General features: G+C 33.8%; 2 protein-coding genes across 3 annotated transcripts in view; one reads left to right on the top strand and one right to left on the bottom strand.

The window, feature by feature from the left end:
* Positions 1-3,217, bottom strand: part of LOC130628897 (26S proteasome non-ATPase regulatory subunit 2-like) — a 37,402-nt gene extending 34,185 nt beyond the window's left edge. The window contains exon 1 of the mRNA XM_057441949.1: positions 3,213-3,217. The gene's annotated coding sequence lies outside the window, so the exon portion shown is untranslated. The remainder of the gene's footprint in view (positions 1-3,212) is intronic.
* A 5,187-nt stretch (positions 3,218-8,404) lies between these two features.
* Positions 8,405-15,099, top strand: LOC130628909 (ethanolamine-phosphate phospho-lyase-like). 2 transcript variants are annotated; one of them, XM_057441964.1, is made up of 11 exons: positions 8,405-8,950; positions 9,710-9,828; positions 10,401-10,560; positions 11,016-11,090; positions 11,590-11,806; positions 12,317-12,399; positions 12,672-12,769; positions 12,970-13,094; positions 13,179-13,333; positions 13,956-14,045; positions 14,278-15,099. In XM_057441964.1, the coding sequence occupies exons 1-11, from the start codon at positions 8,721-8,723 to the stop codon at positions 14,420-14,422; spliced, it is 1,497 nt and encodes a 498-aa protein (XP_057297947.1). In that variant the 5' UTR covers positions 8,405-8,720; the 3' UTR covers positions 14,423-15,099. The 2 variants fall into 2 exon arrangements, with proteins under 2 accessions (XP_057297947.1, XP_057297948.1); XM_057441965.1 differs by lacking the exon at positions 8,405-8,950 and adding an exon at positions 8,994-9,603.
* Positions 15,100-15,796: the final 697 nt, after the last annotated feature.

Raw genomic sequence — 15,796 nt, 5'->3', positions numbered from 1 at the left:
AAAGTTCGAGGAATTTTCCGTTCAGGAAGGTCTCACAAATCAATTTTGAAAAATAAGTGTGTAACAAATATTATTGCGTATCTGAATAGTAAAATATGTCGTGTCTAACTTCGTAACAAAAATCCCAATTTGATAGACAGCTTTTTGTAAACTTTATTCGCGAGGTTGTTTGGGTATATCATACGTCTTGTTCACATTTGAAAATAAGTCAATTATATATGCACACCTGGGTTAGAGACATAGTTCAAAGATTAATTCTATACATTTTTTATTGAGAAATGCTTACAATGAAATGAGAAAAGCTTATAAAATTATTGACAAGCAACGCAGGTATCAAAGTTTTAGTGAATAAAAAGGCGTAAGCGGGCGTTCCCTAAAAATTAAAAATAACGCCCACGGGCGTCGAAAGGCGGTAAGAGCGAAGGGCGCAAGTTATTTAAACAACTTTAGACATATAAACCTAAATGTTAACATTTTAAGTCCATTTTAAAATCTATATAACAAAATACTAAAAATAAATTGGAACAGTACCTTAAGTTGTGAATATTATATGTAAATTTTGGAAGTTTTTTTTCCATACTTCTGATCCAACGTCAGGTACTAGGAGTTTCAGGGTAATACCATTTATAGTTCCAGAGTGTTTAACGAAAGTATGCCAGGTAGGGAATTTTTGCCCCCTCCCCCCGGCCTGAATAGGATTAAGCCTAAACGCGCTCAATCCAGTGTTAACGAAGGGATGATTCCTGTGTTTCTGTTGCGATAAACCTTTTAAGCAAAAGGGTATTACACCTATATGAATGAGCGATATTCTTTACCTGTGCTAAGCGCTCAGCCTGGAGTAACATTTATTTCTGAACTTTCACCACGGACATTCTCCAAAAACTAAAAAATGGTTGGCTGACTGTTTTTCCTATGATGGGGTAACAACGAGTTGTAAATGTTGTTTTTAAATTTATTTTTTGAAAAATATATTACATCAGAAACACCATAAAATTGATTTACGACATACTATATACCTGTATTAAAGCGCTCAAACTGAATGTATGGCACAGTTTACAGTTCTTATTAATGCTCTGCCGTGCGTTCAAAGCCAGGACAGTTATTTATGGATTAGCCTCGTTTTCACAAATGCACAATACGGTTTACTTGCACTAAGCGCTCAGCCCGTTGTCACTATTAATTATTTAACTTTCCCGAAAACTTATTCCGTAAAATAAAATAATATTGACCAATCGTTGTTGCTAAAGAGTTAACAACTGTCTGTACACTGTGTTTTCATTTCAGGTAAATGTTGGGTAAAGTTATTTTTTGAAAACTATGTATAATTGGGTATGCGTTTCACTCGGTTTACAACATACTGTATACATGTACCAAAGCACTCCAACCGAATGTATGACACGGTTTTATTAAGTGCTCTTTTAAGCACTCGATGTGACGTACAACACCGGGCCACACAGTTACTTGTGGCTTAACCCGGTACCATTGGTATATCAATTGAATTCTCTCAACATAATGTTTCCAATGTGTGCATCGATTCGTCGTTTTTGAAAAGGAACCAGTGAAGGCTCTAGTACTGGCAGTTTCTTATTTTTTGGCAATTTTACCACTGAACGTTTCTTACTTGATTTCTTAAAATTATACATACCGTACGAGTATAGAGTATGTTATATGCTGTATCTTATTTAATCTTACAAGATGATAAAACGATATCTGTTTTTATTTCTTTTTTATTAGCTTCTTAATTTTTTGAAGCTTCAACGGCGACAGAATAATTTTTCAAACGAACTGCCTCAGAGACGATAAGTTCGAGTTACGCCAATAAAAAAATATACATTAAAAAAGTATTCCATTTGAAGACGTTCCAAAGAAATGTTCGATTTTAATGAAAAAGCTAGCAGTTGCTAAAATCACAACAGCTGGTCGTGCATGAAGTACGTTTTAATTCAAATTACATAAAAAACAACACAAAGGTGAATCTCCAAAATTTTATTATAAAAGTAAATTATATATAATTTGGCGTGATGTCGTTAACTAGAAAAAGTTATAAAGAAAAATGTTTGAGTGAATGAAACGACAACGAAGAAGTTTCAGAAGAAATTTAAAGCGAAAGGAATTGTATTTTTTTTACATTCTACCACAGAAACGTTATATCTTTAAAGTTACCACTTCACTAAATGGGAAAGGTATCACAGTATTTGCCAGGTTTGTTATTTGTGGAGAAACTTCCCAGTTTCAAAATGACCGTACAACAACATCATGTTAAATAATCCGACGCTGAGTATTAACCCTATTCGGTCCGGTTGGGGGGGGATTCCGCCCCCCCTGACGCTTTTATTTAATAACTCCTTATTGCTTTGTTATATGGCTGTGACACTTACTGAGTTTCAATATTCATCTATTAGACATCTGCATGCTGAATCTTTAGATCCCAACCCTTCAGAGGCTTTGATATTGGCCATTACTCGAAACTACCCCTAAAAATCTCTATAAAGTCCTTATAATGGGGAAAATTTAATAACTCCTGTTAGGATTATCCTTCCAACATGAAACTTGCAACACAACTTTGTTTTATCAAGAAGAATGATTTTGCATAATTCAGACACGTGACTAATCTGTTTTCCCGATTTTGTCAGGTTTTACCCGAAAATTGGTAAAAACGGATTTTTGGGCAATTTTTGGCAATTTGTTATGCGACCCATGTAAAAATCGGAAGATATGTTAAATAACTTTTGTTTAACTTTCAGAAACTTCAAACAGAATGTAAAAATTCATTCTAGAACAAAAGTGATTAAATTTTAAGCAGATAGTGGCATTTTTAACAAATTTCAAGCTTCTGATGACGTCACTGAAAATGTGCTGACGCAAGCAAAAATTTATTGCTGCGATTTTGTTTCTTTTATGACGTACTATAAGTATGCCAAGTTCGATCCAATTTAAACAATCCTATGAAAAGTTATTGAGGGGAGCGGAATCAGCCCCTGCCCCCTCTCACCCCAGTCATAGTATGTTCGAAAACCCCCGGACCGAATAGAGTTAAGAGCCCTGGAAATTTTAGGAAACTTTCACTACAGCTTATATTTTCTCAAAAACATTAAGATGCTTTCGACGAGATTATGCAGTGCCTTTAATATCGCAATTTCCACTACGCGATTTTAAGGCGTCCGCAAACCGCGTGAACATGTTGGCGTGGTTTGCTATACCATGTATTTTAAAAACACAAAGAAGCCAACATTCTTGTTATTTCACTTATTCGCGTGTTGAACGTCTATCAAGAATGTGAAAGTGTGAAGCAGCAGTTATGTTATATCATTATTTCAAATGTTTGTTATTCATTACTTGTTTGTTAGGTATGCTCAAATTTTAACTAAATGAATTCCACAAAATTAATATTTAATACTAAATGAATTACCCCTTCATTCATAGCAACCCCTTTATTCTTTTCGCCTGTTTTTACATCATCATCTAAATTCAAGGATAAAAATATAAATGTGGCAGCTTCCATCTCCGCCATTTTGAAAAAAGATAATGAATGAATATGTTGGTATGAATGCCAGCATGTTGCCAATGTTTTTATAGGGTAGAGCAAATCGTAGCGACAAGTTGACTGAAATGTTGGCGAAAAAGTTTTTGCGACCGCTTTCAAGAAATAAGATACTTAAATACTAGAATACCGAAGTAATTAAAAAATCTAGGCGACTAGACCTTTTGCTTGGTTTCTGATATAAAAAAGTGTACGGTAATCTGTATGGCTCTTTTACGCCTATGGTATACGTTGGAGCTGCCCCGTCCGCACATACGTAATGGAGAAGGGTTTGAGGCGAATAGAGATGAGGGGAGAAACTAATTTTTTATTTTCTTATTTCCATGTACAGTATCCCGCTTTAGTGAATGTTTTAAAAAGTAAACTAGTGTACTTGTGAAAACAAACGTATAATGTCTCACTTACCAAGAGTTTATTTACAATAGGATATTTAGTTAATTCATATTAGAATACGATATGTTCAAAAATGCGGCCGACTTCATTTTAAAACAATGTACCGGAGTTCAAACTTTTTGCTCTTCTATCTTCATTGCATTTTTAGCTGAAAAAATATCTCCTACTAAGTGAGAGTTTCACTTGCGTGGTGTGTCACTAACCAACGTTTTTATGGTTTAATTAAGCAAAACAATTCAAGCAATTGAGAAATTCGGTTCAAGTTAACAATGCTTATTTGAAAATTTTTTAAAAATAGTAGCGCCAAAAAGATTTATTATTCATTCCCGGACATAATAATATGAAAAAGAGGGCAACAACCAAAAGAACGCCGTTTATATCTAAGTCATGCGCAATTGAAAAAGTTCACAGCGACCTAAGGACTAAGATTATTTGCTGACGTCAACATGCAATGATTATTTGATGCTTTAGCGCCTTCGGACCTTGGAACGGATTTTTCTATATTGCAGACAATGCGGAAAGTGCTCAAGCGCATTTTCCACGGGCTAACGACTAGTTTTTGAAAATTTTGCGAGACGAAGTTTTGCAAAAAAATGTCAAAAATCGCGAAAGTCGCGAAAGTTTCATCGATTATAGTAATCAATCCTTTGTCGAAATAGTGTAACCTAAGAATTCTTCATACCTTTTTTTTAAGTGTACGTGTGCTTTTATCAGTTGTAAATATAAGTACTTGAAGCTAATTTTCTACTCATAAATAAGTTGACCTCGAAATGTTCACAACATTAAGTATTCATGAAAATATAAAGACATTAAACCTTATAAAATAGTTTCAAAGATTTTTTGGATTAAATCCAATTTTAACCTCATTATGTTTCTCAGGGATACGATACTTGTATACAAATACCCAGCTTTAGAGATTTTCCTACAGCTATACCCCTGTTGTATCCAGTAATATAATTCCGATAGAGCAAAAAATCCAACGTCGAAACATTAAGTTCATCCAGAGATTGTTCTTATATACGAACAACTTTCTTATAAGTCCCCGGGGGAGTGAAACCTACCAGTTCTTTCTTTGTTTAGTTAACCATTAACGACGTAAGACCCACTATCTGTCAGTGGTTAGTTTAGCATGATGTATAATAGGTATTACCTGTAAACGCCTGATCTCTTTTTAGTTACTATAAAACCGCCTAAAAGCAGGATACACGTTAAAAATCCCTTAGCTGTATCCCTTAGCTTAACAAAAGCTTCACTTAAAACCTTCAAACAAACACGTAATAATATCATATTTTGTTTTTTATGCTTTGTTTATTCTATGTCTAACTATCATGATATCAGCCATAATTAGCGTCCAAATAATTTAGTTTTCTTCAACGAAATCGTATAGCTTCAAACCCTAGGATTGCCGTTTATGGAAACGTAAGGGAAAGAAAATTACGCCATACACCACCGCCAAAGACAGGCTCCATTTTTCTCAGCGTGTGTAACATTAATTCTAACCTGCTGAGAACCTGTATTAAAAAATATTTGGCAATATTCTTTGCATGGTAGGCAGAAGTTATAAAATTGTATTGTGAAAATAATTCTAAAAGGAAAAGTTACTTGAAAATAAGTTGCACTGATCAATTAGTCTTTTGAGAATAAGCGAAATACCGAAATAACAGAAAAGTGAGGCGTATAATGAAGAAGCAAAAAATAGATTTTGGGAATAATGATGCATGGAAATAATGAGGATTAGAACATTCAAACTCCAACCAATGGAAATAACTATTTTTTACACTGTACCAATTAATTTACGTTAGAAATAAGAATCAAATTGGAGAAGAGGAAGAAGGGGTGGGAGGGGTTCTTGAAATGCATTTCAAGAATCCATTAATTTCCAATGGCTCTTAATGCTGAATAGCGTAAATAACAAATGTAATGGACAAACATTAACAAAAATTCTCACAAAAAGTAAAAGAGAGAGTAAAAAAAGAAGAAATATGAGAAAACAGCATTAGACCAACGTTAGAAAGAAAAGGATTGAAATGTCACGAAAGAAAAACTTACACAAACATAATACCTGGTTGTGAGAATTTAGAATTGATCAGAACGGAAGCATCATACAAAAGTGGAAAATTGGGATAAGATTTAAATGATTTGCATTTTTATTGAGCGTGTGTTTCTGTTTCGTTTTTAATTAGGTTAGGGTTAAATTGTTTTTCGACGTATAAATTTATAAAAATCTATTGACGCTTCAGTATATTATAGACTGTAAAACACCGATTTCGAATTTGCACTATACTTATATTTTGAATAGACATTTAGAAAAGAAGAAAAGAATGAAAAAGATTGGTTTGACGTTCAGCTTGCATATTTTCGATTGTGAGTGCTCCGTTAAAAATACTGTGTATTCCAGAACGCTCTGGAAGTATTTTTATTTTTAAGTTTTTGGGAGAAACTAACATAGCTCTTTAGAGGTTTCATTGCAATGTGATGGTATCTAAACTGGTGCGCAATTTCCCTGTAAAGTATTTCTTTGCAAATACTGCTATAAGTAATTCTTCTGGGAACATATACAAATGATGGACTATTTAGCCAACAATCTGACGGCGACAAAATGATTCTCTATCATCTGTTCTTGTTTTGTTTTTTCGCAGGATCAAGGTGAAAATTATATTTTTATTTTATTTTTAAAACGAAATAACTTTTTCTATTTTTAATGTGATTTATATCAAATTTTAAATATTTTTTCGATATATCCTTCCCTAAATCATGCTTTAACATGCATACAGAAATAATTGTAATTTATTAAAATAACAACTACAATGCAGCTCTCCCCCTTTTCCTCTGTGATCAAATAATCACTTATTTCACTGATCAAACGCCTTGTTGTTCTTGATCTTCTCGTCTGAAATTTTTTTTTACAGCTCGAATTTTTAAAATTTCCGAGGATTTATAAGTTTTAGGCTATAATAACTACTGAAAACCTTGATTTTTTGTCAGTCAAAGTCGATAGGAGGCAATTAAATAAAATATAAAAACACCACAGTAGGCATACACTACCAACCGTTTTCACAAACAGTTACAAGAATTAAAATTGATGGGGAAAAAGAAAAACAATAAATAATCCATTGCTAACATTGGTTGAAATTGATGGGAATGCAACCTTATAAAAACCGCATTTAGATAAGGGTGATAAGAAAAATATAGAGTTCTTATAAGGAAATGAATTCAGCGAAGAAGAAAAAGGACGAAGCTAATCATCGAAGACACTAGAACATGGAGAGGGATGTTGAATTCTTCTGTTATTCCAGAGAGCACGTTCTCCTTGATATCTCTTTTCAAATAGTTTCAATCTGATATATTCCATAGGTAAGGTCTTTCTTTATATTATAAATCCAACAGCCTCTGGACAACATCCAACCATTTTAAAAATGATTGTCGGGCATACTGGGACATTCGAAAGTGTGAGAAAGGATTCAAAAAGGATGTTTTAAAATGAGGTCAAAATGTAGGCCAACAAGATGGTGGGTACAGAAAACCATGGCAACGTAAAACATGGAGCATAATAATGGGGGCTAACCTTTTTTGACATATTGAGAAATAGCGGACAATATTTGAGCGTATTTTTTTACTTTGTCTGCTAGTGCAATTCGAGACAGCATGTTAAACAACAAAAGTTGGCGGGCTATGTTGGCTCAAATGTCGTCCCGATTTGCAACCACCTTTGGAGAGCGTTATTCAAGTGAAAGTTTTCTTCAACCCCCCTCGCCAGGATTAAATCTCGAGATGGGATCCCTGGAATGACAAGACAGAATTTTGATAAAAAAAAATGTAGAAAAACAAATTGTCAAAAACAATAACATAATGTCTTATGGTCTATTTGAAAAATATAAGAATAAAAAACGAGAAGGCGTTTCATGGATAAAAGAGACAAAAGCAAGAACATGTTTTTGCTGACAAGTTGAACATGTTCCCATAGTAACATTTATATAAATAAAATTATTTTGTTTTGTTTGTTTTGGATAAATAAATATTTAGGATAAATGAATATTTTTTTATAAGCAACAGGAATTTGCTAAGGATTTTATTATTATTATTATTGTTTTTTCTAATAATTTAAAAGGACACACTTGTTGGTTATTGATGTTTGACAGCATGAAGGTTTTAGAGTATGGAAGGTCTGGAATTAACCAACAAATATGGTGTTGAAAATAATAAACGAAAAAAATGCAGCACGTCACAAAAAATGACATCGGTCAACTCAAAATGTTGTCATGCAAGTGACATTGGTCACGTTTTTAATAAATAATTCCAGCTTTTTTATACTTCAACGTAAGTAAAGGGAATTGTATTTAGGAAGTAAACATTGACTTTTTGTGTAATCCTTTACTGAACAAAATTAAAAATTATTTGATACATAACTTTTCATTTATGTTTTTGTTCTTTCTTTTTAATCACAGGTAGTCTGGGTACAAGAAAGCGAATTGTCGCACGTGTTATGTTTTGTTTAGAGAAAAAATATAAATTGTAATTAGAGTCACAAAGATTGACAAAAAGTTGGCATGCAAAAAGTATAGAGTTTTAACGAACAAGTGTACGAAAAAAACAAATCGTGTGTTACGGACGAAGAAAATGTTATGTTAAAGATATAAATTCTATACTTTTACAAAACAAGGATTAGAGCACGTCTTGGTAAAAACAAGCGATCGGAGAAAAACGTCTTCAAAAAAAGATCAAATCACATTTGGCAACACAATCCTCCCTGTACCTAAGCGACTATAAGTAAAGCACTAGATACACAATGAAAGGTAAAGATTTGAGTAGAACTGTTAGTGAACACAATAATGGGGTGCCACAAGAGAATGTTACTGAAAAAAAACGAAAACTGGATGAAGAACATGTAGTTGAGTCTGAAATCAAAACAAACGGAAACGAAAACGGTGCGTGTGACATAAAGCGGAAAAAGATCGATGGAAATCAAAATGGTATTAATAAAGAAGAAATATTACAGAGAAGACAGGAATTGATTGCGTAAGTTTTAAATTTATTTTTTTCAAACTTTAGAAGTCTTCAATGAACACAAAACTTATTGAGAGATTAACCATTATGATAAAAGGGCATTATTGTTTCCTGCGCATGATCAAAATATTTCAGATACAACCGCTGACCCTGAAGTAAACAACTGTAAACTAAGTTGAAGGTTAAGTTTACTTAAAAGTTAAAGCAGGATAATTATTTTGTTAGCTTTTCCAAAGTGAAAGTTGTTAATACTCGACTGTATGAATTACTTATTTACGTTGACACTTTTAAACATACAAAATTTTCTCACAACTTTACAAAAAGCTAAATCCTGTATTGCAGAGGAATGAAATTGCATATAAACGTGTCTTTAGTTAAAATTCTCATTGCCCTCTTGATTCAATTTTATCACAGCGGAGTTTCATTTGGCTTCTTTTAACCTGTTAAATGTCTCAGCTACGGTTGAAATGTGTGGTTTACACCATAAAGCAACGATCTGCTGCGATAGAATCAAATCTACGAAGCTTGGTTAAAGACCCATACACAGAAAATGTTGGAAATTTTCAAAGTTGTTAAAGTTCCCTGTTAGCTTATGTTCTTATATTTCTTGATCACGTATATTTTTTGGCGTAGCGCAAAATGTAAAATGCCATGAAAAACGAAAAGTAACTCAGCAACAATTTTTCAACATTTTATTTTAATTTTATAGCAAAGGAATATATTTATTTATAAAAAAGCGTAAAAAATCACTTTTGTCTCTTCCCTCTCTAGACGTGCTACGCAAATCCACTACCCTCACAATCCTCTCTACATTGCAAGAGGTAAAGGTCAGTATCTGTATGATGAAAATGAAAAACAGTATCTTGACCTGATGAACAACGTTGCACATGGTAAGTTTTTATAACACAATAAATTACGCCCCTATTACATTACGTCCCTATTACATTACGCCGTCATCACATTGCGCCCTCATTACATTGCGCCCTTATTTTATCAAAAAATAGCTATAAGCTATAAAATTATAGTAGAGATAAAAATCTGCTTATTCTCTAACGATATGGCTATTCATCAACTTTTATAAATTGGTTACTTCAAAGCACGTATCATCAAACAGGCGGGACAGAGAGGCAACCTCATCCCCAGGACTTGTTAGTCCAAATATAAAAAGCTTAACATGTCCTGTGGACGAGGTAAGCAGAGCGAGGAAACCTCCTCATTAAATTCTAAAAACAAAACTAAATTTTTTTCTGTTTTTAATGACACCACTAACCGTTATATTCCATAATTTATAAGTTACATTCTTTTTAGACGATCTAAGCAGTTTATTTTGGTAAATCTTCTGCCCCTTGGCGACAACTATTGTACACCCTACCTTCACAAATCATCGTTGCTTCCCAAAACGATTTTGCTTCCTACAGGTTGAATGCTGCGATCTCACCTTGTACACATTTTTATTTTTCAGTTGGTCATTGCCATCCGCACGTCGTCAAAGCTGGTCAAGATCAAATGAGTGTTCTAAGTACTAATTCACGTTTTCTGAATGACTTGATCGTTAAGTTGGCCGAAAAACTTCGTAAAACATTACCCGACTCCTTAAACACGTTTTTCTTCGTTAACTCAGGGTAGGTAGCAATGTGTCTTCTACTCCTTCTTATTATGATAAATTCACCACATGTCAGCATGAATTATATATGAAATTTTTCAACTGAAGCAAACCGATGAAAAGAAATATAGCATATACGTGAGAAAAAAGTGTACCCTTAAAAAACTAATGTGGATATTTCTCTCAAATTTCGCGTGTTTTCGTTTATTTCGCGAAATGCAATGCTCGTGAAGGTAGAAGAATTTGTGGAAATGTAAGATAATAATTTTGCGAATATCCAAATTGCTTAATTGCAACCTGAAAAAACATTTGCCATTCAATTTTATCTGGCTTAGAAAATATCTTTCCTTTGTTGGTTCTACATTCTGTCGCAAAATGACTCAAAGTTTTCTACTTTTGAATTAAAAGGAAAAAAAACATGCAGACGATTGCATACCACTTGTGACTAAATATGATGCCTAATTTATATTATAGAACTGAAGCGAATGATCTAGCCATACGATTGGCTGCAACATACACCAATCATAATGATGTGGTTGTATTAGATGGGTACGTCTTTCATTTCGTTTAGGTCGAATATTTTTATATGCATCTCTTTGATGCAAGTTTTTTCATTTTATTTTTCCACATAACACAAATAACAATAAAAATAACAAAAAAGCTAATAAATGCGAGAAGTTTACAAACATACAACCAATACGAGCTGTACCCTCTTTTTTCCTTTGCATGTACTTTCTTTGAAAAACGAAGCCAGGAATAATAAACAGAAAATAAGAACACTCCCTCCTACGGTAAGCATGGTCGTGGTTCACGGTCCGTTAACTAGTCTTTCCGAACTGGAGTAGGCTTAAAATTCTGTATACATAGCAAACTCATTTTCTAAACACAATTATAAATATTATTCATAAAAAATATAAGATTATAAAAGACGCAGCAATGTCAATTAGTAAATATGTTTTAAAATAGATATCCCTATAGGCTTAATAAAATTGATTAATATGACAAAAATGGTAGCCATAGTAGCGGGAATTTTTATTTATTTCAATAGAGCATATCATGGTCACTCCCAATCAGTAATTGAAATCAGTCCATATAAATTCAAAAAGCTTCACCAAGTTGGCCAACAAGACCATATTCATATGTTGGACATGCCGGATTCATATCGTGGTGTCCATCGTGGCGATAACAACGACCCTGCAATTAGTGACGCATACGTGGCTGACGCCATTAAGCTCATGGACGACGCAGTGTCTAAAGGACGAGAGGTAAGCGCAACAATAGATAACTTGTGGGTTATGTGTGTTTGCAATATAATAACCTGCGTTCTTTTAGCGAGATATTTATGCATTGAACTGTAATAGGTATCATTAACTACTGCGTGGTCACACCTTTTTAAAGTCTTAAATGACCTAAATAAGCGGGAACCATTCTCCAAAAATCTCCCGAATTACATAAGATATATCCCGAATATCTTAACGTCCCAAGTAGTTGCTTTTCATTGTCTCATTTTGAAAAAATTTAAACCAGGATACATCGTAGAAAATCCTTGATTATTAATTCAATTACTACTAAAATCTGGTCAAAGTCTCCTAAAATGGCTTTTCTTAATTTTGACTTTCGAATTCTTACAAAATCTCTCAATATTGTTAAATTTTTAAAATTCGTAGACACCCTGAACTAAGTATAACAAAGTTCTTGGGATAATTCCTTTCAAGTCCTTTTATGTTGAGATCTCTTTTGGGGGAGCATTTGTTTTAAATGGCACTCTCCCGTAGATTGGGATGTTTATTGCAGAATCCATGATGAGTTGTGGCGGGCAGATAATCTTCCCGCCTGGATACTTAAAGAAAATTTATGAGTAAGTCTTAATTTATAATGAGAAGAATGGTAACGAGTTGATACAAATAGAAGGAATTGATAGATAATGCACCAACCTCTCACCCAAACCCGCAGTTTTAACTTAAAACAGCGTTGTAACTGAGAACCATTATTCTATATTTTGTCTTATTTTCACAACTCTAGACATGCTGCACACATGTGTAGATTTTGTGATAAGGGTTAGGGAGACATGTGGCATTAAACTTTCGCGAAAGCAAACTTATTTTTTAAACAATATTTTAATTTCTTAAGACATGTCCACAAATTGGGAGGCATCTGTGTTGCAGATGAAGTTCAAGTTGGTTTCGGAAGAATCGGAAAATCGGGATATTGGGCTTTTGAATTGCAAGGTACGTCACGTCACATCTGTCGCTACATTATCGTCACATCACATCTGTCGCTACATCATTAGATATCAGAGAAAACCATACTTTATACAATATTGGGGGATGCGAATAAGATAAACTGCAAAAAGGAATTGGGAACGAGGTTGGTATCATAACGCCAATTCTTCTTTGTTTCATAACTCTTTCCCGTTTTCTGTTTGTAGGCGTCACTCCAGACATTGTGACAATAGGAAAACCTTTTGGAAATGGACACCCTGTGTCGTGCGTTATAACAACGAAGGAAATCGCACAAGCTTTTGAAGATACGAAAGTTGCTTACTTTAACACAGTAGGTTTTTGTGGAAGTTATTGTTAAAGTTGTTGTTGTTGTTGTTATTGTTGGTTTTAGCCCGTTTCATTTTGTGTGTTTTAGTTTGGCGGGAACCCAGTTTCCATGGCAATTGCAACCTCTGTTATGGAAGTTATTGAAAGCGAGAGTCTTCAAGAAAACGCGGAAATCGTTGGAAAATATGTTGTAGATGAATTATTAAAGCAGAAAGAAAAACACGAGTTAATTGGTGACATAAGGTAAAGCTACAACTGATATCTAGATGCCTTTTCACCTCGTACAAATTGTCTATGTTTTTGATGTTATACAGCATTTATATCTTTATGTTTTTAGTTTTGAACCTCTGCATACATTTTCTTTCTTTTGATTGTGTATTCCTTTAATTCTTAAAAAAGTTTGGTGAACAGCCTACTCTCGTACTTCTCCCAAACTCCTTTAACTATAACTGAATATATATACCGTAAATCATCTAATAAACGCACCGGGCGTCAATTTTAAAAGGAAAGTTATTGCAGATTGGCGTTAAATAGCATCTGGGTATTTCTTAAAAAACTAAAATAATAGTGTATTTCTGAACATCCAACACGAACAGACTGCTTGAATGATAAAAATTCTATAGATCGACTTTTTTGACTCGTGTATATTAGAGACGGGCGTATATTATAGACGGTTGCATATTAGAGAGAAGCGTACAATAGAGACGGGCGTGTATTAGAGACAGGCGTATAGTAGAGACGGGCGTATATTAAAGACGGGCGTCTGTTATATTTATACGATAACTACACATTTTTAAATGTAAGGTATTGTATGGTTGTATTACAGCTTGAATATTTAATGTTGACTTTATTTATGTCTTATTAGAGGTGTTGGTTTATTCGTCGGTATCGAACTTGTTAGCGATAGAACAAGTCGTGAACCTGCCACAGAAAAAGCAAAAAAAATCGCGGATGGGTAAGTCGCATTTGTGTTAGTTCTGCAGAATAGACATTAAGTGATCCTTCAAACTGTATTGTTTAATACTTGCCCAAAAGTATTGAGATACTTCGGTTTTTGAGATTAAAGTTAAAAATTCTGGTATTTGTTTCCAATGAGTTCAATCGAAAATTCTTTGAAGAAGAAGCTGGATAATAGTACTCTTTATCATTCTGGTCTGTAAATTACACTCATTTTATCACTATTTTAGTTTACGAGAGAGAGGAATCCTGATAAGTCGCGATGGACCTTATAACAACGTATTAAAAATTAAACCTCCGATGGTGATAACGAAAGTTGACATGGATCATTTTATCTGTCAGCTTGATCTAGTGTTAACCGAAAATGAAAAATAAACTGTATTTAAGGTATATTTTTGTAGGTATAGAACTTGATTCAATTTTTTTAACAGTCGCCTGATCTATACACCTGCGATGCAATGCCAACATTTTCTTGTTGTCAATAAGAAAAAAGCTTCACAGCAGTAACATCGTCGATATCTTAAACCCATAATATTCTGCACCCAGCTTTGAAAACACCATTTCCTTCGACTGAAAAATAATCATTTTAACTGAATCTAATTTGCCATTAGTGGCTAAGGAAAGACCTTGATGGTTCGTGATTGGTAACGCTGGGTAGCCCAATTCATTCTCTTTCTTATACATGGGTGAACTTTTTCTAACGGCCTACATAATCTTCGGGTTTATGTAGACCCAAATGTAGGTCTGTTTTTGCCAAGTTTTGACTGTACATCTACTTTTCCAAAAGTCAAAGGAATGAAAATTAAAAATATATATTTCTCATAACCAGAGTTTAAACTCCCTGTGACCTTCTATTCGCATCGTTTTAATCACGCGCATAAGAAAAACCTATTTATGACAAACTTTTGACCCATGATGTCTGATTTTTTCTTTATGTGCCAGTTGTATGTTCAGCAGATTATTATGTATATCTCCATAATTGTTTAACTCCCTTATCAAGTAGATTTTGCATTAACCAGTCAAATAATACAGAAAATACAATGTAGACTTCAGATGACAAATTTCATATTCGTAAATATGTTCTTTGGATAGTTTAATTTCAATTTTTTTAATGAAGCATGTTTCCCTTACATGTTTGATAATTTCATGCCCGATGTCCACTTACAGGGCTTGCAGGTGACGGAGTGCCCTGCTGTGTCTAAGATAAATATTAACAAGCATTGCGCTTTTTTCATAACTAAACTCCTTATTATTATGGCTGCATGATATAAGAATCAGCCAGTTTTATATGTACTTACCAATAAACATTAAATGGAGTTGAACTTTCATTTCATTACAGACTGATGTATGCAATTAGATGTGGTTGATTGTCCAAAGCTTGCTGACCATGTCAGCCTGTCTGCTTTAAAAATTCAAATCTGGTAACATGGAACTTCAATATGAAACTGTTCTTGTAGCTGGTTGCCCCTTCTTCATCCTAGCAGGTGCTAAAGTTATTTATAATGTTTGTCATCCTCGTCCCCAGGTCCTTTGGCTCCTCAACCGTTATTAATGTTGTTTGGTAATAGGGATACCAGTGCGCCTTTTGCGCGCAGTATTTTTTGCGTAACGAGCGGAAACGAAGACTGTGGGAAGGTAATGCATTATCAAGAAAAGACAGTAAAAAGATTACACAAATCACTGGATGTAAATATGAAGATGGAAAAAGGAGAAAATACAGAACGGTTTTCTTACGAAACGTAAACACTT

The sequence above is a fragment of the Hydractinia symbiolongicarpus genome, chromosome 15 (assembly GCF_029227915.1).
Source record: "Hydractinia symbiolongicarpus strain clone_291-10 chromosome 15, HSymV2.1, whole genome shotgun sequence".
NCBI lineage: Eukaryota > Metazoa > Cnidaria > Hydrozoa > Anthoathecata > Hydractiniidae > Hydractinia > Hydractinia symbiolongicarpus.
The sequence above is the reverse complement of the archived record's forward strand: the minus strand, read 5'-3'. Positions and strand labels throughout refer to the sequence as shown.